The sequence below is a fragment of the Ochotona princeps genome, chromosome 15 (assembly GCF_030435755.1).
Source record: "Ochotona princeps isolate mOchPri1 chromosome 15, mOchPri1.hap1, whole genome shotgun sequence".
NCBI lineage: Eukaryota > Metazoa > Chordata > Mammalia > Lagomorpha > Ochotonidae > Ochotona > Ochotona princeps.
This window is the reverse complement of record NC_080846.1, coordinates 31,709,444-31,733,856: the sequence shown is the minus strand read 5'-3', so window position 1 is coordinate 31,733,856 and position 24,413 is coordinate 31,709,444. Positions and strand designations below refer to the sequence as shown.

Genomic DNA, 24,413 nt, shown 5'->3' with positions numbered 1-24,413 from the left:
CAAGCAATCTCCCTTTGTGCCTTAGCTCCCTTGACATTCAATTCTGTTCAGAACTTTGCAATAGAAATTACCCAGGCTCAGAAATCTCACTATACATGTTACTCTATTGGTTTTCATTTAAGTTCTGCTACTAAATTTTATTATATAATATTGTAACTAACGTTACAGACTTTCCAAAAGAACTCTGGACTTATACAAGTTATTAATAAATAAGTTACCTATCAACATTGATACTTTTGTAGTTTTTAATTATAAGTACATTTACGTTAAAAATGGCAAGGATGATTTTAGATGCTATCACTTCTTTGGCTACAATTTCACATTTTAATAATTTCAGTTAAGGATAGTGCACACACAATGGTATACTACATGTCTATGAGAGATATATTTTCAATTGGCCAGGTAATATTCATATATGTTATAGATTAACATCTCTATATATTTTCAAGGTTCTATAAGAAACTTTACAGAAGTTAAATAGTTGCAGGAAATTTCAGGAGGACACAAACTTTCTATTATTTTGACTTTGTAAAGCTACTGTCACTTAAATATTAATTATCAATTTAGCATATTCCTGGCATGTACAATGATGATACACATGCATACACACAAACACAAAAATACATGTATATCTGCCCATTGACATAATACTGAATCTCATATACCTCTCATGGTGATTCTGCAAGGTACTTGTCTCTACTTTTCAAAGGGATGAATTTGAAGCTTAGGCAAGATAGATGGGGCAAGTTGTGGAGTGGCAAGTTAAATATCTGCTTGGGATGTGCCCCTCCCACATCAGAGGGCAATGTTGCAGTCTTGGCTACCCCATTTCAATCCAGCTTTCTGCAAATGTTCCTAGAAGGCAGAGCATGACTGGCCAAACACTTGTGTTTCTAACATACATCAGAGAATTCCAAGATGAATATCCAGGACATAAACTTTCACCTTGTATGCCCTTGCTGTTTAGGGAATTTGGGGAGTGATCCAGTAGCAGGTAAATCTCCTTTCCTCTGTCCCTGTCTCTGTCCCTTTCAAATGAAATGAAGAAATCCTGAACAGTGAAAAGTTCAGAAGAACATGCTCGAGATCATACAGATCTTCAGAAATACAGTCATGACTCACATTCAGATTATTGGACTCTGATGTTCATATTCCCTCTTCTGTGCATGTCCTAAAAGATCTCATAATGCTACTTCTTGAAATTGTACAAGCACAAAAAATATGTAAATGCAAAAACAGTTTTTTAACTTGCCTTTTAGAAGTGGTTTGGCAGAGTTGGATAATCTAGTCCATTAGTAATGAAACTATTTGAAACAGAATAATTATAGCCCAGTTTGCTAGCTATACCAGCAAAGCATAGTATGTTCACTTTTCTCTTTGGAGTTAATTGGATTGTTAACATTCAGTTCTATTTTTAAATTAGGATTATATTTATTTAAAAGAGAGAAAGACTGAGACTAAATGACTTATTGGCTGGTTCACATAAATGTCTGCTATAACCATAATTTGGTCAGGTGAAGCTATGAGTCCAGACCTCAATTGGAGTCTTTCCATTGATAGCAGGGATCCAAGTAGTTAAGCCATCACCACCGACTCCTAGTGCGTGCATTTGCATAAAGCTGGATTGTCAGGTTAGTCAAGGATCAGAGAATCAAACCCCTACACCTTGATACATTGTGATGGTGTCCCAAGCAATGATTTTAATCAATGAGTCAAATGTTTGACCTTATATTCAGTTCTTTAAAAGAAAAATAAAAAGCACAAGTTGACAAAAATTGTAATGCAAATAACATATACTTTTACAGAAATTAAGGACAAAATTAAAGTCATTCTTACCAACATAGAAAGTTTCCAAAAACATCTGAAACTTTATACATATTGGATTTTGTTCAGAATTACATGAAGTCTGTGGACATTTGCCCATATTATATAGCTTTTGCAAAGAAAAATCCTACATATTTTCAAAGGTTTCATCCCACACAGGAGGTTAAGACCACTAAACTAAAACAAATCAAGCGGGGTGCCATCGTCGTGAAGGAGGTTACACTGCCAGCAGTAACACTGGCATCCAATATGGATACCATTCATTGCCCAGCTGCTCGGCCCCCCAGTCCAGCTCTATGTTAACGGTTTGGGAAAAGCCGCAAGGAAGCCCAGTGTTTGGGTCTCTCCTTCCACTGGGGAAACCTGAATCAAGCTCCTGGCTCCCAATATTGGCTTGAATCAGCCCTGAGCATGGCAGTCATCTGAGAATGAACTGGCAGATAGAAGGTCTCTCTGTGTTTCTCACTCTTTCTTTGTAACTCTTTAAACTAAATAAATACATCTTAAAAAAAAAAGAGAAAAAAGAACATAAATTAACTGTTCATCACAATGCAAATGCCCAGACTCTGCCTAGGCAGCATAAACCTGAATGCAATTGCCTCTGTGAACTTTTTCCCTTTCTTTTTAGTATTCCTTGTACCATGCCATAAGATCATTCAAGTTTATTTTAAAGTGTTTGAAGAACGTAAATAACTTCCAAGGCAACATCTCCAGATGCCAGCTTCTGTTTATGGCTCACCAATCACACAGGAGTTTCTCTCGCCTCACGGTGGCTGCAATCAGAAGTCTCTTGCTTTCCAGTATCCTAACATCTGCTCTTGGAAACCTTCCTGGGCATGTCAGCCTACAGCCACCGTCCATGACCGGGTTAATTGACAACGGGTTTGTGAATATTCTGGGCAGAAGGCAATTCAATTCCTGAAACTACAAAACAGCTGATGCCAAGAATATTCTCTCTCTTACGCAATTACTTCTCTTTCTTAACAGTTGGTATTCTTTTAATAGTTCTACTGGAAAGAAAAACAATAGTCCTTTCCAATGTGGACTAATACCGGCATGTGAAAATCTGAAGAGAAAAGGCATTATTTTGTACATATTTGAGGCTACTGCAGAATGGATACTCTATAGTAGTATACATTTTTTTATAGAGTTTCATATCTTGTATTATTTAAACTTAAGCTTTTTTTCAAATTGCAGTGAATTTCTGGACATACCTTTTGTTCTGCTGTCATTGTCAGGCTTTGCAGCCGGCCTGTCATATTCCCTAAACTCTTCTCAAAAGCTGCTACAAGATGAGCCTGTGAACAGAATAGATGGAACACAGTAGAAACGTCAGAATTTTATTTGGACAGATTAAAACCCTTCATTTTACAGAAGCTTTGTTTCAGGTATTCTTACTGTTTAAATTCTAGGACTGTCATGGCCAGCCCTCACTGGTGACTTGCCTTTAACACACACGTTCATTTTTCATTACTAGTGCTTCCTAAAATCCCTGTTTCAGTAGCCTGACATTTAATGCAAGTTCAGTTTCTGGAAGGGGATAGTATGTGGCAAACAATAACAGCTCTGCCTATCTTCGAGGTATGTGACACTCAAAAACACTGAATAAAGTTCTGAGCTGCTAAGATTTTAAAGTCCCAAAAGGAGGAAACTAAAATATTCAGTGGGCAAATGAGCCTCATTTCTCAGACCTTCTATGATGAATTTTGAAGATATCGTTCCTTCTTTTTAACTATATTCTCCTTCTAGCGTGAGCCACCTACCAACAGCTTATATAATATTACGCTTCTTCTTTTTCTACTCATGATGAAATTAAAAAGAAAAAAAGTCTTCACTTTCGAAGCTCTTTTTTTAAAAAAGGACTTCTATTTCTAGTTTTTATTCCCCAAAATGATAGAAGTACAGGCAGATCAGCAAGAAACATCATTCAGTCTTATTTTATTTAGCATTAAGCTTTTGCAGCTTTGCAGTTTTATCTTAAATTCCATAGAACTATATATATGGCAGCACATAACTACAACTCTTATGATTAAGAAGTATTTGACAATCTTATTACAGCTCTAAAATAGGCCATTTTCTATTGACAGGCTATTACGCAACAGCTGGAACCCAGAATATTAAGTTTGAAGAAGTACTTCAATCTTTCACCAGGGCCATAAGTAGAACTGCAGGTACATTATCTCAAATTGATATCGTTTTTGTGCCCCTGAAAGAATATAATAATTGGACACATTTCACAACTGAAATCTATCATAAATTATGCCAAGGGCAACGTTTGGTAATCTTTGTCAAACCACTGACATTTCTTTTAAGAGAAGGGAAAGGACTAAAATAAAATGCACCACCTTCTGACTATAGTAGAGCAGAAATGTAGAGCTGCTGACTATAAATGGAACCACAGATTTCAAAGAATTATTGATTGGGAAGTTAAATCCATTATTAGTAATAGCTGGAATGCATGAGTGTCAACCATTCACATCTTGAGCAAAGATATCTGGTCCAAGCTCTGACTTTTACAAGGACTTTATCTAACACTGGAATATGCAGGAAATACATGCAAAGACTATTTTATACTCCTTAATCCATCAGAATTCTTTATTTTTTTACTCCCATTCCCTTCAGTCATACCCCCTCTTTCTTTTCCCCATCTCCCGCAATCCTTGTCTCACAAACACACTGTCTTAAAAATTTATATATCAAATTTTTATCAGATTTAATTGAGTAAATAACACACTAAAAAGGAATTTAAATAAATTTTAATTTAAAATAGTTTCCATACAGCGATATCATTCCATGAAGCTCAGTACCCTTCTCAAGAATTAATACAAGGCCACATACCATTTCTGTTTAACTTTTTCTAATTGTGAAAAAAATAAGACATATAAAATGACTAAGCTCACTGATTTAAAATATCACATAGTGAATATTTATTTACCAGCCAAGTCATATATATAAATGTTAAATATTAAACAGAGCAAAAAAATAGGGCATGATTTCCAATGAAATAATACTCAAAGGACTTTTGATTAAAAAACTTCTCTGCTGAAAGTCAAAAAGAGTATTATTTTCTTACATATTCTTTCATTTGTATCTTCAAAAAAAAATGTTAGCAATAAATAGCCCTAATGCTCATTTCCAAATTATCTAAGGGATGCTGTTTGTGGTGAAAGGAACTAAAAGCCAAACACAAACCAGCTGACTTGGCAGCATGAAAGCATGAGGGAAAGGTCAGGGGGTACTTGGCTTACAGTATGATGTGCCCATGCACCTGCAATTGCCTTTCTCTGTGCATCTCTGCTTATTTGCTGTTAGTCAAGTATTGATTCAGAAAAGGCCAGGCAGTACCTTATGCCAATATATCTTCTCTTTTTTTCTAAAGACATGAGGTAGAATTAACTTTATAGTCCCCTCATGGTTTTATACTGTTCTATTCAGAGAAACTTCATGATGAGGAGGGAAGTCTTGGCACACAATCTACTGAATGGAGACCCTACTGTATGAGTCAGATGAGAGGCGGGCTGACAAAGCATCTTTACTGCCTTGATGCTGCTGCTTCTAACAAATGGGAAAAGTACATTTAGAAAAAAGTGGATGCATTTCAAATTTTAAAAATGAAAAAGGGTTATTGTGTGGTCATTCCAAATTTGTGCTATGTCAACTACAAAAATTAAGCCAAAATTATGAAAAAAAACCCAATAAGTCCTCATTGACTTATTCATAAATGAGGAAAACTGAAGTTAGTTACCTTAAATGATTAATACCTGTAAAAAATATTAACAATTTTACCAAAATTAAATTCATCGAAATTCATCTTTATAAATTATAGTAAGAGATTTCTAGGAAATCATCCTCATGGAGATCACACATTTGATCAAAATGTAGATTTATTTAAAGTCTAAGTAAACTAACATAAAAATTTGTATCTACTCCAACATTAATTGTATATGAAAATTATTACTTGGAATAAATCCTTTACAGAAATAATTTTATTGAGTCCCTATGATTAATTCATGTATTTTTGTATGCTTAGAGTAAGATGAAATGAAATATATTTTGAATTAGATTTCAAAAATATTCCTTAGAAATGTGCAAATATGAAATATTAGTATGACCTAACATTTCATTATGGTCTGTGAAATCTAAAGTGACATCACAAACTAAACACTGAGAGAACGAATCAACTCAAGAATGTTGGTAGTAGGTATTAGATTATTTATAACTAATTCGAATTCCTGAATCTATAAATCAAATTATTCCCTCAAAAACACACATTAATAATTATGTGGAGTTTCCAAAAAGTTCATAGAAAATGCATATTTTGAAACAAGTGCCTAAGTTGCTTTGATCCGCATACACACTTTGTAATGTCAAATAACAAAAAGAATATCTAATTCTTAAAACATTTATCATTCCTTTAAAGTGAAAACTTTCAGATTCTTTTTTCTTGGCCTTTATTTTAAAATATGATACATTATAAACATCTTGGAAATGGATTTTTTTTTCTACTTAACACAATGCCCTTGAGATCTACCCAGGTTGTTGCCTATACCAAGAGTTTACATGTTTGTTATCATCCAGCAGTATTCCACGGTATACAATTAGCATTTTGGTTATCTACTGACCTTAATTTGGCTTTCTCTTGCCTTTCATTTTGTTCCTACTGTTTTGTCTGTTATATGGCTACAATGTTGCATATGTCTTTAAATGATTCTATAATTTGATAATATTTATAAAAATATTACAAAGTAAAATAAGACCACAAAGTAAAATATGTATTAACTCCTACCTGTGTGCCTTGCTACCAATGATAACTAAGATACAGGCGGAGGAAGTTGAAGAAACACATGCATTTTCTTCAAGACTAATACAAAATCATCAATTTAAACTTTTTTTCTAAAATTTTGCTTCTTACTTTCATTTGTTAAGATATAATCCCCCAAGAAAAAAATCCGCAGATATTTTTCCTAATCATCCACCTTGTACTGACATTTTACTACTATGTATTTGCCAAAATTATTTATGTACTTTATGTATATCTGTGTTTATATGTAAAAAGGATAAAGCATTTTTTAACCACAAGGATACATTTTTATTTTGGATGTCATGTCAGCATCCACCTGAGAAGTCATGCTCCAAGGATATGAAAACATGAATGAAAATAATGTGACACGTGACATGTAAGATTAGAGTAGGAAAGGCAGGGAGCAATGGCTGATAACTCTCTGAAGTATCTGCCTGACTTACAAGCAATGTATAGAGTTTACACTGGTGACTCTTCCCTTAGGCCAGGATTTGTATCCTCCTGCATGTATACATGCAAGCCTTTGCACTTGTACCGTGTGTATGTATACATGGACATATAATAGGAAAAAGATTGAAAAGATACACACAGAATAATAATCCTGAGTGAGAGCACGAACCTCAGAGGGAGAAACATACATTTCCTCTATGCTTTTTCATCCTTCAGCATTTTTTAAAATACAAAGTTCATGTATTACAATTTAAATGGAAATGATTCGTAAAAGTTCCTTTGTATCAGCCCATATCCTGTTAGGTTTTAAAGCAATTTATTCTTGGCAACATTTGAGTTATATGACAAGGTCAGCTGGGAAACTTAAGAAAATAAAACTCCAAGTAATTGCTCAAGATATATGCAGACATATTGACAATCATCTCAGTGCAGATAAACACAACCCTGAGTGTTTCTAGCATTTACATTACTTCATCTCCACACAGTTCAAACTCAGAAACTTAGCTAGGAATACTTCATTCTACAACACATGGAATCTATATCACAAAGTTTTCAGTTGCCACTGAACTATCTCTTTAAGACTTATTCTGACAAACAAAACATAGGTTAAATAAAACTGTTATCTTTAATATGGGTTAAATAACACTGTTATCTTTAATATGGGTTAAATAACACTGTTACCTAGTAACATAATTCTCAAAACATTCCCAATATTTTTAGCAATCTGCTACTAATATTTGTAGTAAAATAGTCAACACTAAATTAATTTTTAAAATGAAATCAATTATAACATTATACTAAAACGTATGTATAGTGGATAAAATGACATAGACTCATTGTGTAATTATATTACACATTACTTTTATTATGAAAAATGTCCCTTGTTTAAGTTATACCATGTGAGCCTGCATCTGCTTACTCTTACCATAAGTTTTATCTCAGAGACATGAAGCTCCACAGAGGAGCAGAGAGGAGGAGCAGTGAGGCAGGAAGTGGGCTCACTTCTAGAACAGAGCTGAGCAGAACTCATGCTGAGTCAGGGCAGTTGGACATATGGCAAAATAGCAGGCGTTTCCTTACCCCTCACTGGTGATTCTAACACTGTTGTTCCTTGGAACTGGGCACAATGCCACATGTTCCTTTTCATTATTCTGCAACAATTCTGAGTATTCCCTGGCAAGCTTACAGATACTCAATAAATGCTCATAGAATTGATGGTCTTCACTGGCATCGTCTTTTGTATTCTTGGTTACTTTGAAACCATTATGTGAATCATCTTTTTACCCTGTTAGGAAAACTCCCAAGTTCTTTCTTTCTTTTTTTTAATAGAGCTTCACTTTCTTTAAAATGTAGCTAAGTTGCTTATGTTTACATATAAATTACATTTCTCAAATTTATTGAATGTTTAACTAATTGTTTACTAAATGAGTTCAAGAAACCAGAGCACATGAATCTTTTATCTTCTAAAGTCAAACATTAGCACTCTTCCACATTCTGATTTCAGAGAGTTGGATATATGGTAGTGACCAAAATAAACAAAGAATCATCTCTTATAATTTTATGAGGAAATGAAATTCATTGATCCTGTGAATCCCCTTCAATTTCTGTTAACTCTTTATTGTTGAGTATGTAGATGAGTTTAACTTTTAGTCTCCCTAGTCGTGAAATAAACATGCAATAATTTTGTACCTCTGAAATTGAACCCCTATAACGTAAAAGCACTGCTCAGATCTGGGCCCTTTCCTTAGCCCCAGGTATGCTTGCCTTTCCTCCAAGACAAATAAATTCACTAAACTGAGGGAGGGACAAACTGATCCTACAAGATTCTAATCACAAAGAGTCATCTGCCTCTCTGTAGATAAGAACCTTAATGGCTAATACTGTCTAGAGGGTTTCATCTGGGGTAAGTCCTGGAGAAGTAAGTCCTGTAGCACTTACATGGCTGGAGCCCATCCGACCATCACACATTCCCTAAAGATCAGGACGCTGCTGACCAATCAAAAGGTTACAAGCTTCACTGACCAGACCAAGCAGAAACCTTGCCACATGGGCTTCTCTCAGCCCCAATTTCTGTCTGTAAGAACCTTCATCCTAACACCTCAGGAGCTCAGAGGTTAAGCAATAGCTGATTGGCTCTTTGCATTGCATTTTCCAATACATAATTACGTTCTTCCACCAACCATGTGAGTGACTGGTTCTCCTAATTGTGCATTTGAACCCAGTTTTGGGGTTCTACGACAATGCCTGCAACCAGTATAGGATGTTGTTTTGCAACATCCCTACAGTTTATTAAAAGTAATGCATTGCACTAGATAAAATCTTGTAATATGCTTAAAATACAAACTTAACTTACATTTGCTGAAAGCTGAGAGGTGAGGGTAGCAACTTTTTCTTGTGATGCAACAAGCTCTCTTCGCAGTTTATGAATTTGCTAAATGCAATGAAAAATAATCAACTTAGAGCACTAGCGAGTTTTTACTAAAAACTAAGAATTCAAGGCAGTAAGGCAACTATATTTAGCTTATTCCATCTCTGCTGTATCGCTACAAGTTGCTAAAAATGAAAAAAGAGGTGAACACAAGCTGCACATTAACTTATGATTGATGTGACAATATAATAAGTAGCTTATAATGACACTAATAAGTAGAGCACAAATCTGCCAGTCCAGTGATGCCCATTTGCTACAGGAGCTGTCCTGGAGTGACCTGGGAGGCAACTGCCTTTCTCTATGAATTCTATCCTAGAAATCTTGTAGTAAAATTCACATGGAAGATTTATTTTTTTTAACAATGAAATATGGATGTATATTTTTTAGCAACTTCTTAATAGACAATTTTGAAGCCATAGAAAGTTAGGCTTAATTCAACATTAAATAAGCCCATTGAAATAATCATATAGATTAATGGAGAAGTCTTTCCAAATCTTTGTTATAATGTATTGTACTGAATGAGTCACCATTAGCTCTGTGTGGCAATGCTTTATGGGTGGCACATAGTCTATTCACAAATACACATAAAAAATCAGTAATACTGTGCAGCTAACTAAATAAACAATAAACATATCTAAAATGCTTCCATTTTGAGTTAAGTTCATACCTCAACAAAACTGGAATAAGAAAAAGGAAATTACATGGTAGCATATCTAAAATATCAATTTAAGCACATACTGCAACTTCACATGCAAGTCTAATGTTGCTGGTAAATTTAAAAAGTGATTGCAAAGAATAAACCATTTACAGACATCCAAGATTAGGATTACAAATGAATTTCTGGTCTCAGGGGATTTTATTTATTGAATGCCAAACATTTTACTCTGATGGCCCTCCTTTTTTCAAAAACAAATCTTCCATTGTCATGCTTGTTCTTTTGGAATGTTGTCCTGGTGAAAAGGAACATTCTTGGCATAGATCACTAACTATCTTTGTATCCCCTGCACATTAGATGTTTTACTGAAGAAATGGTGTCAATATTAAGGGAAGCTGAGACAGTGGACTTTTACTCACCAACTGTGATTCCACTTCTTTTTTGTTTCTTAAAGAGAACACCCCATTCAAAAATAACATTTGCCTAAACAATGATGAGCATGAGCCCCTCCACAAAGTGCAACACCTATTTGTTAAAATAGGAACATGTATCCAAAAAGCTCTTCTCAAATGAATACTTTTTGCTACATGATTACAGTTTCTTTAAAATGTAATCTAGGAAGTTAATTTTTTTTCATAAACTATGACCCATCAAAAGTCATGAATGATAAAAGCAGCATTGGATAATTCATAACAAGGCAACTGGATGATCAATATTACATGTGTATCATATCCATGTGATGTTTATAGGATTTCTAAAATCATATTCAATCTTTGCTCAAACAACAATATCAGCCTATAAAGAGATGATGCAATTGATATAATTTGAATATTTCTACACATTGAATATACTTCTCTTTAACAGGTCAAGTTGCCAAAGCTTTGTGTCCTTCATGTGGGCTGATGGCCCCTACATAAACCCAGTAGAGTTCTTATCTCACTTTGACTAAAGATCTAATTAAAGTCCTGCTATCTTTGACCAGGATGACTTTTTGAAAGGAAAGAAAAACAATATTCTCTGCAGGTTGCAGGTTGATGTATACAAGGTCTGCAACTGAGTGTGTATTTCTGAAACGAGTCTGATGAGAACCACATACCACATTGAACATAAACAGGGATTCGAAATAGCAAGGTCACCACACAAAATAGCTGGGCTGGCGTCTTGTGTGTGAGGCTACCATGCCTAAGAACTGATCTATCTCATGCGGAAGGTCAGGACATTCACTCTCATATACGTGATATCGATGATTGTAATGAGTATACACAACTTTAAACAACTTCTTAGGTGTGAGCTAAGACTCCATCTTGAATGCAGAAAGAAAAATAATTTTTTAATATTACCTTTTATTTTCTTTTAAAAGACACTCTGTAAGATCATTTATCAACTAGCTAAGTAACTTCTTTAAGCTGTCTGGTAGCTATGCCATTGTGTCAGAGAGCCCTCTAGTGGTACCAACATTCATATCACCAAAACCGAACAGGAACAGGGTTAAAATGGTTTTGCTTACCTCTGAATGAGCCTTTTCTTCAGCCTGTAAGACATTAAAGGAAATGACTTAATTATAAAAACTAATGCCAACTCAGTATACACATATGAAGACAATAATGATAGTTTATTTAAAATGCTAATTTTTAAAATTAATTATTATTTTTTTTTTATGACCAAACATAAGGAAAATGTAACAGCTCAAGCAGTTAGTCCTTGTCTTCCTGGTGAAGACTTAAGTGAAGTTACTGGCTCTTATCCTCGGCTTGTTCCAATTCTGGGTGTTGTGGGTACTGGGGAAGTTCAGCAACAATGGGAATTGTTATCCTCTGTGCTTCTCAAAAAATAAAATAAATAAGTAAAAACAGCTTTCAGAAAAAAATATTTTTTTAAAAAATTTTTTAAATAAAATAACTAAAACAGGATCATATTCGAAATGAATATTCTGCTGCATACAGACGATGTTATTTTTTTAAAGATTTATTTTATTTTTATTGGAAAGTCTGATATACGGAGAGGAAGAGAGACAGAGAGGAAGATACTTGATCTGATGGTTCACTCCCCGGGTGGCCACAACCGGTGGAGCTGTGCCAATCCGAAGACAGGAGCCTGGAGCCTCTTCTGGGTCTCCAACGCAGGTGCAGGGTCCCAAGCTTTTGGGCCATCCTGTACTACTTTTCCAGGCCACAAGCAGGGAGCTGGATGAGAAGTGGGGCTGCCGGGATTAGAACCAGTGCCCATATGGGATCCTGGTGCGTGTAAGGCAAGGATTTTAGCTACTAGGCTACTGCACCGGGTCCCAAAGTTATTTTAAAATTACAGATAATTTGATCTATCGATACATAATATACCTTAAGAGCAAGTAATATAATTAAAAATTCTACAATCTAAACTACAATAAAAATTAGCTGTAAATTGCAGTTTAAATATATCAGTCCATAAAAACATGCATTTTAAAAAGACTACAGAATATGAAACCCATACAATAAAAGATATTTAGCTAATATGTAGGGGGGTGAAATTTACTTTTAATTAACACATCATAATTTAAAAAAAAAACCTTGAGGAAAACAATGGTCTCTCTGTATAACCACAGGAAATCAAATATACTGGTTTTTATTTTAACATCCCTAATGATTATTAATTAAGCTTATTAGAGTACAAGTGGGCAAAATATTAGAACACCCATTGTTAATGTGCTAATAAATGTGACTGGGAAAAGCTCTCTGGCCATACATTCATGGAAATGAGGTCTTCTGTAGGAATCAGCAGGTTGTTTAAACTTGGTTACAGAGAAGTTATATATATTATACAGGTGATATATATGCTTTGCAATCAGAGTAACAGAAGGAGAGGTAGAGTCAGAGGGAAAGAGAAGGAGTGAGGGATATCTTCCATCTGCTGATTCACTTCCTGATTGGCCACAACATCCAGCCCTGAGCCAGGCTGGAACTTCATAAGAGTCTCTTTCCTGGTTGCAGGGCCCAAGTATTTCAGCATTTATTACGAAGATTAAAACATTAAAATATCGAGGCCAGCACAATGGCTCAATTGACTAATCCTCCTCCTGTAACAGCAGACATTCCATTTACGAGTCCGTTCATGTCCCTGTTGCTCCACTTCTTATCCAGCTCCCTGTTTGTTGCCTAGGAAAGCAGTGGGGGCCGGTCCAAAGCCTTGGGTCTCTGCAGCCATGTGGGTGATCCAGAGGGGGCTCCTGGTTCCTGGTTTCAGATTGGATTAACTCTAACCATTGCAGCCATTTGGGGAATGAACCCTGTGGATGGAGATCTATCTGTCTCTCCTTTTCTCTGTAAATCTGACTTCCCAAGAAAAATAAATATATCTTTCTAAAAAAACATTAAATGTCTGAAGAACAAAATTCCTCCGAGTATTAAAAAGAAACAGAAAGGCAAAATTTGTTTTTGCTTTCTTATGCTTTTACTGTTCCCCTTTAAAAAGAGACAGGATAGGGAGAAGTTCTCTCCCTTATTAGAAATGGAACAGCACAGTGTCATCCAACAACCCAAACTTAACTTCAAGTTCAGGAAAAAGAAAAACAGGAGCCACACACTGTGGACCATCCGAAAGCACAGGACCACACGAAAAAGGGTCATCTCAGTGCTAACACTGCAATTATACTATTAAGGAATATGTAAACCGAAGTTCTTAGGTAATGCTCCAGATGTCACAGTGTTGGATTGAATTTAAAACAAAAACACAAATTCTAAACTTTCCAGAAGTTATAAACTGGCGGATTGCATAGGGCCTGTGGTTTCCACCCAGCTTGGAGGAATCCCATGAGACACATGGGGAACTTTGATTGATGCTATCAAATTTTAGTTTATAGGTGAAGGGGCAAGAAATGTGGCAACTTTCCCAATGTCACATCATAATTCTGTTTTGAACTAGGCAAGAACACACATCCATTGCTTCATTACATGGGATCCTTAAGTGGGCAGGATAATAACACTAATGATAATGAACTGACTTTTCACAACATAACCTCAAAGGCACTTTCTTTCACAGCTGTTTTCTTATTGACTCTAAGCTACAGTGTATGTTCATGTGGAACTGAGAATAAAATGTTTATAGTTCACCTGTGATTTTTTGATGGTCTTCTGAATATCCATTTACTTGAATTTGAATTATTTTACTTCAGCTTTTTTTTTGGTCAAGTACATAATTTCCATTACTTTTAGTGAAAACTGTATTTCTTAATAATATCACCTTCTCATTCTTTTTACTTAATCCATTCTTCTTATTTAAACGAAAGTTGCATATCCAAACGTTCTATAAAAGTGTGTATATCTGTATCTCTCTACATATGCTCTCATTATTTATACTTTGATTCCCATTTTAGCACATATTGTCACTATTCCTTGTTCATACTTTCTTATTAAGATTTATTTTTTAATTGGAAATCCTGATATACTGAGAACGAAAGACAGAGAGGAAAATCTTCTGTCTGTTGATTCACTCGGCTCCCACGTTGGACCCTTATCCATGCTTTCTAACTACCCTAATTGTTGACATTCATGTCCACCTGCAATATTTGAATATAATCCCTGTGCTCTCCATACAACTGGATTATCTGATCCGATAGCCATCTAACACATCCATTTAAAGTTTACTTGACTATTGTAAAAATTTCAATTCATTTTACATCAGACGAATCTCAAATAGCCAATAGCAATGTGTGGCTACTGGTTACAGCAGTAGACAGTGCAGATACAGAACAATTTCATTATTACAGGAAAGGCCATTAGGCACTGACATAGATTAATTGGCCTTCCTCAAATCCATATTCTTTACTTCTGTGTTTCCAGAATTCACAGTTTCATATATATATAATTATACTGATGCCTCAATGTTTGATGTCATGTACAGATTTAATGTTAATAGTGTATCAGAAAATATCTCCACAATATATTATTGACACAATCGAAGGAACAATAAATCTCAACATTGTTATACATGCTCTTCTTATACATGTTCATACTCCTCACTTCTTTATAAATTAACCTATACAACAGGTTTACCAAAACACTGAGAGTGATTTTGTTATTTATGAAACCTTTTTAAAATGATAAATTGAAAACTTGCATCTGCCAATGATAATCTGATCTGAACTTATCTAAAGCCATGAGTATATGCAATTATTTAAAGACAAAAGCTGATAGCATTTCAACTTAATGAAATCAGTGAGAGATTAATGTGCCTTAACGCTTAATTACTTAGTGAGAGCAGAGACTGCGAACTTTCCGAGAACCTTTCAATACAGGATTAGGCATCATTCCTAGTTCTCAATATTGAGATTCATTAAGCTGCTTTCAAACCTTTCCAATTGCTACCCAGTAATGAGGGTATTCTCTTATAAAACTTATCTTCTTATAGGCTATAATTTTTTTTAAGATGAAATTATTAGGTGACAGAGAAACACATTTGGAAAGTTAACTACAACTTCATACACTGGGAAAATAATTTAAAATTGGGTATCACATTTGAAATAAAATTATTAAAGTAATTATTCTAAAATGAACCTTAAAAATCTCTAATTTCTTCAGATTTTGGAAGACAAATATCTAAAATACAACATATCAATTGGTAATTTTGTTAGAGAGTAAAACAAGAAAACTAGTTATCATTATAAATTCCATGGATTCCAAGTTATAACTCTGTGGGGTTTTCCAAGTTATAACTCTGTGGGGTTTTACGTAAGTCTGTTTTCCACCATTCATCAGCTGCAATTAGTATCCAAAAGTCAAGCAACTCTAGTGTAATGCCAATCTATTGAATCATCTGGTGCATGGAAAAGGAAGAAGCATTTTCTTTGCAGCTAATACTTACTGTAGAGTAAACAGAAGATGTGCTGGAGACCAATGATAAGGAAGAGCCGTGAACTGGAAAGAAAAACAGTAGCGACAGTTACGTTAGTGAACTGTCTGTACTAAATAATGTCCGCACTAAAAACCAAAAATACAGAATAAGAGGCTAAGGAAATAAAATACTAACACCTGGCTAGGAGACTGTGACAACAGGTCCTGTATAATGCTTTGGAGATTAAGATTTGAGATATGGGACAGCATCGTAAGGATTTGCTCAAGTACCTCATTCAGCAGATTATAGACAGAACTTAACAAGTGTGAGTCAGGCAGGTATGCTTTGTACATGTTGAAAGCTACAGTAAACTCCCATAAAACAAACAAAAAACCATAACTCAGGCTGCGATGCATTTTTAAAAGTATAGGTTTCATTTAACTTTTACTCAACAAAGATTTTGTTTTTCAAAATTTTATGTGTATTCTTAGAGGGAAACAAACATTTTGAGTAAATTTTTACATGAGATCTTCAAAAAGTTAATGGAAAATGTGCACTAAGAAAAAAAAGCGCCATGTGTGGATTTTAAAATTTTTGTGCAAAGATAAACTCTTCTTTAAAAAAAATTACTTGAAAGAGTTAAAGAGGGAGGGAGGGAGAGACAGAGAAAACTTCCATCCACTGATTCACTCCCCATATGACAGCAATGATTAGGGATTTGCCAAGAAAAACTAAAGTTTAGAAGTTTATCCAGGTGAAGGACTCCCATATAGGTGAAGGAATCCAAACACCCGGGCAACCTTCTGCAGCTTTTCCAGGTCCCATAGCTGAACCAGAGGTACCAAAATGGGATGCCTTTTAAATGTACAACAGTTGCTTAATGTGCTGAGCCATACACTGACCCTGACCCTAGGAGAACACATTTTTCTCTTGTGCTTTTACAGGTCTATGTCTTTAGAACATGTGGATGCTTCTTTCATCTGGCAGTACATCAATAAAGTTTAATCAAACTACTTCAATTATGCCTTAACTCCATAACACAATTTTAGCATTATGGCAGTTCAGGAGTCAATGCTCAGGTATCAGTCATCTCATCTTCCCTGGCTTTTCACAATTTTTATTATTTAATAGCACATGAAAAACCAGAAGTCCTCAGCCTCTAAACATCATCCTATTTGTAAATGAGGCACTCCAGAAATCCATCCATATGATTAGCAGTTGAATTAGAAAGTATTAGAACTCTGAGAGCAACAGATGCATTTCAAAAAAACAATGCTCTTTCCTGACAGATTAGTGGTTTTATCTGATTACCCCATGACAATCAGCAAATTCATTGAGTATAATTCACTCTCTGTCATGGTGAACTGAGGTTTTGGTTAAAATCTGAAAAAGAAGTGTGACTTCAATTAACACATTAAGTACGAGAAGATTAAATGCACAGTAGTGACCTAAAAAACAGCAGTCAATTTTCACAACTGGCTAACTTTTCAATCAGATTGCATTTTAAATAAGAAGGTAGAAATTGGATTGAGAAGGAAATGGGATTATTCCCTATTCCCATTCAACCTTTGTGATAAATCTAAGGAGTGACAAATGTAGAAACTACAGCTAGAAAGAATTAAGAAAACTCCCAAGTTCGTACCGTGAATAAATGGATGGCTACAGGCTTAACCTCTAGCATCTTTCAAATCTGGAATTCCTTTTCTACACATAATTATTAAGCCCAGTATGATTTACAACATACTTAGTTTTTTTTCTTGTAAAATTTAATTTATACACTTAGTTCTATTTTATTTGTAGATGACAGATTTTGTATTCTTTACACCACAATTTCCTTCAAGCACACTTGAAAAGATAACAGAATCTAAGAAAAAAAAGTCTCTCTAAGTATTATTCGGAAATTTCAGAATTCAAGTGTGGTCACTGAGTGCAGAGGTTAAGATGACTGGTGTGATGCCTGTATTCCGTATCAAGGTTCCTAGGTTCAAATCCCAATTCTGCTTCAGATCGTAGCCTCCCACTAATGCACAGTTTGGATATAGCAGGTGACAGTTCATGTGTCTGGCTCATGAATGGCAACATGGGATAGCTGGATTGAATTCATGTTCCTGGTTTTGATCTTCAACAACGTGGGCAAATGGGAACTGAAACAGCAGATGAAATTCTCTCTTTCTCAGTTTCTCTCTCTTTTTTTATTTGTCTGCCTTTTAAGCACATAAAATAATTAGAAATAAAAAAAACACTTGAACCTATACAGTTAAGAGAAATTTGAACATTTGAGCTAAATTCAGCTTGCTGAGTTAGAAAAGTCACAGATAAAGCACAAGTAGGTACAATGTGAATTCACACAAAATCAGAACAACTCTAAAGACATTTATTAGGTCAGCTGAAAAACTTGCAATGGATCAAAGAAAAGTCAAAAAGGAAAAAGCAGGTACAATATTAATTTTAAAACGATCTGATAAGAAACTGATACCAGAGTGTTTCAGTGGATAAAAGTCATCAAGATATAAGGGTATCTTAAAATGCTTTTGCTGCTTTAGCACATGTGTCTAACAAAACATTTGTTCTGATAACTTCACATACCTGGACCAGACCAGAGGCTTTTTAATGATGCACATTGCTATATGAGAACACTGGATTTATTTTAAACTGCTCTATAGCAAACTATCAATCCAAACAAATACTGACATATTTCCACGTGCTGAGAAAAAGACAGTGGGGTCAAATAATTTTCTTTCAGCGTAAAGATTTCTCAGATGAGAATTGGACTTATTCATTTAGTTTCTGAAGTAAATTCATCTTCATCTCCTCCCCTACCTTCTTCCATGCTGTCTCTAAATGAGCCTGAATGGCTGATGGCGCGTGGCCGCTCCTCCAGAGAAGTGGCGCTTCCGCGAAGCTGGGAGTCTTCATAGAGATCGAAGGAAGAGTCCTGGGCTGGGATGCTGTTGGAGCGCATCATGCTGGGCCCAGGAAGGTTAAACTGAGACAGATTGGTTGGACTCACTGGAAAACAAAGGACACACAGCCTGTTACTGCACGGTTAAATATATATAGTAGGTTTACAAACAGTGAGATTGTGACACCAGTTCTTACGGAAACATAAATTTATAGGGTATTAATCATTAAGGGAGGACAAGCGTCTCCCTCTCAAAGGTTTAATAACAAAATTGTACACTTCTTCATTTCCTCTAGCATCTACACAGTAAACAATATATCAGTTGCAAAGCAATACTAATCAAAACCACCAAGTCATTTAACTTCGATGCTAGAGGTGAAATAATTTTGTAAATAGGGTTGTCTGTTCTGGAGAAAAGATTGTCTTTCTATAGTTCAGAGTTTTTTTTTTAAGTCATCATCACTTTAATAGGTAAAGTAAAATGAACAAAAATGTAAACTACCAAATGAATGAACTTCCAAAGAGCCTTTAGAGGCTTTCAAGCGAAGTCTGTGTTTTCATGCAGAAATAGTATCTGTGTGTGTGTAGGTAAGGCCTACATATGAAGTGAACAGTGAGCATGAAAAATGTTTACAATTGCTGAATTTTAAAACTAAAAACTAAACTTCTAATAAAATAAATATTAACGACTTTGTCACTTTGAGGCCTAAATTCATATAAGTCCACAAATAGGTATAGCATTGGAAGAGTGAGATTATGAGGAGGAAAACAAAAACATACCTTCTCTTTAAATGAAATAAAATGCAATACACATGGTATCTGCAGCAGGTATTTCTGTAGATTAATAAAATAAAGCTCTTTTCTGCTGTGTAAGAAGAGGCTACTATAATTAGATCACACATGAAATTTGATATGAATGTTGTCTATTGTCTATTGCCAAATAGTTCTAATGGCATCCAGCTTTTTGGATCAATCAATAAAAATGAATTTAAAGAAAAATATGGTGATAAAAGGAGAAATGTCATTGGAAAAAATATAGCTTCGGAATTTGGAAAGAAAGGAAAGCAGAGATTGAGAGCTATATTTAGTATTAAAAATCATTCTTGTGTTTTTAAAAAGCAAGTGAATTACTGGAGGATAAAATCCCAGGTCAACCTCTTCAGACACAAAGGAACTCAGCTGTATTTTCAAAATCTTGAGAAAAGTATGTTATATTGACTTCTAATTGGTATTATGTCGTTTCAAGTTTTGCTATGTTCTTTTTTATTTCACATGGCTTCTATACCCCATTAGCATAATTAAGATAGCATAGGAAGATAATATGCTCTCCAAACAAGAAGGTACAGGAAGGTTGTATCCTGAGGTAACTCAAGCAGAGATTGTCCTGTTGGCAGAACACTGGTCGATATTTTACAGGTATTCACTGAAATAATACACTGAACAATCCAAACACAGCACTAGTTATGGAATGGAATAAAACCAACCACAGGCCCAGGAAGCATAAATATCTGTTCATATGAGAAGTATACTGAAGAAATACAAGAAGCACATAATTCATTTGAAGGAAATGAAAAAGGATGACAGCATGTTCAAAAGAAAATGGAGGTTAAGAAAGAGAATAAATGAATGAATTTATTTTGCAAGCACATTTTTTTTTCAGTAGTGACACTACTGAAGTTCCTACTCAACTTGCTTCCTGAAAACAGACAGAAGGCCGACTGCAGGACATTCAAGTCTTGAATATGTGTGTTTTAAGTACTTGGCACCTAGATTAAGGTAAATTATCCTATTCTGGTCCCTGACTTGGACTTGTCAAAGTGAATGACACACTCACTATGTAGGAGGACATTTCATTCACTGTATGGTTTGCATAATTCTTGCCAAAATGAATGCAAAGATATTCAAGTGAATGTCCTTCTTCCTTGCATAATTTGAAAACATAAATTTAACATGTTCAAAGTGAAAGATTAATGAGGGGTAAGGTAGGTTTTAAAGGAATGAATTTGAACTTGCATATGTGTTGAACAGTTTCTCCATTGCATGTACACTTACGCTATTTAAGAACTTCAGTTTGTTAATGTCTATGACTGTTCTGCTTTATGTGGTGTTTTAGTTACACAGAAAGATAGACACAACATGGTCATAGACTTCAAGAGTGCCCACTAAGGAAGGTATCTGAAAACTAGAAAAGATAGTATGTGAAAAGCACCAAGAGAAGCTGCATCAGAGGTAACAAGGATAACACACAGCATCTCTGCCATGGAACACTAATTGGTAAAGGAATTCTGGTGGTGGTTTTGTTTTCCATCTGCTTTTAACTTCAATCCAACACATCGGTTTGTTTCACTAATTAAAAAAGAATGAGACAGTGGATGACTTCCAAGATGTACCTCAAGCCAGAACACATCTAGGACTTTCTAAATTGGAAACAGATGTGGCGATGTATTAGGGGAGAAAAAAATTATTTATTTTGTTAAAGCCACTGTTTATTTGTTTGTTACATATGATTATATGTTTACTCACAGTTACCTGAAAGACAACTGGTAGAGACGTGGGCTGCAATGTTAAACACCTCCACCTCACTCTAACTTTTACTTCTATAGCTAGATGTTAACTTATGAGTTTGTCATGTTTTAGATGTGAAGCTTTTCAGCTAGAATGCAGTTTTTACTTATTTTATGAAATGTGATTTAAATAAGTAGGAACAACGATAGGAAAATTTCCTTTACTGTTTTAAAGGACACTTCAACAGTACATTATTTCTGGACTTAACTTTTATCATTGCTGGGTTTAGAACAGAAGGTAAAAATGTTAAAAATCTGCATAATTTATAGGTGAGTGACTGAATGAGATCTCTGTCTTCCATCTGTAAAATATGCTTCTCTAACAGTAGAGGAAAGAAGTTTATCATGAATAGGCTCAGGCATGAGCTTATAGAGGTGAGCAAAAGGGCATTCAAACTGGAGGAACGCTTATGCACAAAAAGTATGGAAAATTCACATACCAAAATGATCACAAACATCCTGTATGTAAACAAATAATTCACTCAATAACTAGAAGCTGGAGGTGAGAGGTTGATATTAGTGCTTCTATGTGGTAATTCTTCCAGGAAGGAGACATCTTAATCTCATCAGTCTCACCAGAGTAGTAGAGGCCTCATAGGAAATGTAACCAAGAGTAAAGTTTCATCTGAGACTTTCTTTTATTCACAGAAGTTAGCTAACCTTACAGAAACTCCTGTGCCTTGCTTTGGCAACAGCTCACAGTAGTCTATTCAGTGAAATAATTTATGTGGTCTTAATTTTCAAATATTGATTATGTATGTGGCTTTTAGAATAAAAAATTATATTTAACATATCGTATTCTAGCAGGCAGAAAGAAAGAATAAAGTATTGATAACTCGATTCTTCAACGTTAGTAATAATCATGCATGTTATTGATCATTCAAACAACTCAAGGATCAAGCTGAGAAACAGGTGATACGCAGAAAGACTGAAACACTGCTACGTGTACTCATAGGTAGTTGGACTTCATATAATTTTAAAATGTGGTTATTTTATGATTGAATTTTAGTAAGTTCACAGTCTCTTTCCTAAGTGAAGCTTTGGTGGTATGCAAAATCGTTTAAAAAATCATTTTTGTTGTTAGAAGTAGTGATTTTATTCCTTTTGTAAAGTAAAATAAAACAGAAATCTCAAACTGTCTAAGTTTATAAAGTCTTTCAGGCATAACAGAAGGTATTGATGCAGATAAGAAAGTTTCCTCCACATTTCTCAATGCTGAAAGATTTGAGAACTAGCACAGTCAGATCTATCTGAAACGTACTATAGTTATCTAGAGTTAAAAATGTAACGAGGTCAATGCCACATCAAATAGAGAGGATGCGATATATCCAAATCAGATTTCACCTGATTGAAAATGTAAAATATGAAAGAACGGTTTGTGTAGTTTCAAGTAAGACTGTTGATTATACTGACATTTTATGTTACAGTGGTTGACAAAAGGTGGCACATAAAATGATACTGGAAATAGAAGAAAAGCGTTTAAAGAATAAACTTCCGTTTACACGGCTATGATGTTTAGCACACTGACGTGCTTTAATTTTAGAACACAAAGAAATCTTGGAATGACAGCATATTTGAGAGGCATGGATTAGAGTTGTGACTGAGAATACAGAAGCTGTGTTCAGGAGGAGGAAAAGTCCAAAGGAGGGGAAAAATGTTTTATATGTGCATAAATATGAGCAGCAAATGAGAGAGGAATTTCTTGGCCTAGCCTTTATGTAATGCCTGGAACAATTATAAAAGAGTCTATTTCACTTTCCACAGTGATCCTGTCTGAATATTACATGGCAAAGCTTTGTTAAAACCAGTGACCCAGGAAAAAGAAGTATAAGTGGAAACATTTTTTAGGAGTATCAAGAGGGTGGTATTACTAAAGGCAAACCCTAATGTGCTTGCATGGGGACAATGCTTGCAATGGCAGCATGGTGGGAATGCTGCTGAGGGATTCTTGATGAAAAGCAGAGCAGCTTAACGGGAAGACTTACAGCCTAGGGAGGGAAACTCTATCTTTTAGACTAGGTTTCTATAGCAGCAAAACAGAAGAGATATATTTGACTGGTAGTTTTAAAAGCCATGAGAACATAGAAATTCTAGCGAAATAGTTTATTACAGTAAGACCATGATCTACATTTCACTCCTTTATAATCTTTCCCCATTTTTAATCTATGTAAAAAATTTTTTTAAGTGGACTATATACTAAGTTTATAAAAATGTATTTGTAGTTATGCATTTTCCATTTATACAAACCTGGTCATAAGGTTATTTCTACATGATTAGTTAATATTCTTCTAAATGAGGTCTTGATTTTTGACTGTCCTAATTTAATAACAGCCTTGCAGAAATCTAGCTGTGTATCTTCTTTTCATAACTTTGTGTAGTTACTGTGTGAATTACGTCCAACTGAATGCAGAAAAGGTTCAGGCATATGTAATGAGTGCTGCTCTCTGGTAGTGCTAAGATATGCTTTTCCAGGAAAGTGAGGGTTTAACAAGGCTCTCAGATCTTATACACTCATCATCAGTCTTTGCACACAATCCATCAGTCATTCTTCACAACATGACTCAAGAATCCCGTATCTGTTCTACAGATGAGAAAATGAAGGTTAAAAGACTTTAGCAAGGTAGGATATAGTATGTGGTGTATTTATCTCAATGAATAATGGAACAGATAGATTGAATAAGAATCATGAGTGAGAAAAATGGAGTGAAGAGCCAACTAAGCATAATGTTGATGTAGAAACTGACAGGGGGCATGAGGTATCCGGGAAGTAAACTTTGGAGAATTTCAACTGGTTTGGTTTCAGCTATTGCACAGAATTTGACTGTTTCATTTTTAGGACCCTATGCCTCACAAAAACATTTTTATTCATTTTTAAAAGGCTCTTCATTGTGAGTTATAATTACAACACAAAATAAATCAAGCATATGGGTACTAGAATAAGGGAATTATCACTGTGATAAGAGGACTTATCACTGTTCAGGTGC

The 24,413-nt window shown here is 34.9% G+C and overlaps 1 protein-coding gene across 3 annotated transcripts in view; it reads right to left on the bottom strand.

The window, feature by feature from the left end:
- NAV3 (neuron navigator 3) overlaps window positions 1-24,413 on the bottom strand; it is a 727,630-nt gene that overhangs the window by 56,490 nt on the left and 646,727 nt on the right. For all 3 annotated transcript variants that reach the window (XM_058673421.1, XM_058673422.1, XM_058673423.1), the window contains 5 exons: window positions 18,784-18,972; window positions 15,994-16,046; window positions 11,666-11,689; window positions 9,429-9,506; window positions 3,039-3,122 (listed from right to left, as the gene is read on the bottom strand). In XM_058673421.1, the coding sequence (XP_058529404.1) occupies window positions 3,039-3,122; window positions 9,429-9,506; window positions 11,666-11,689; window positions 15,994-16,046; window positions 18,784-18,972 (428 nt within the window). The remainder of the gene's footprint in view (window positions 1-3,038; window positions 3,123-9,428; window positions 9,507-11,665; window positions 11,690-15,993; window positions 16,047-18,783; window positions 18,973-24,413) is intronic.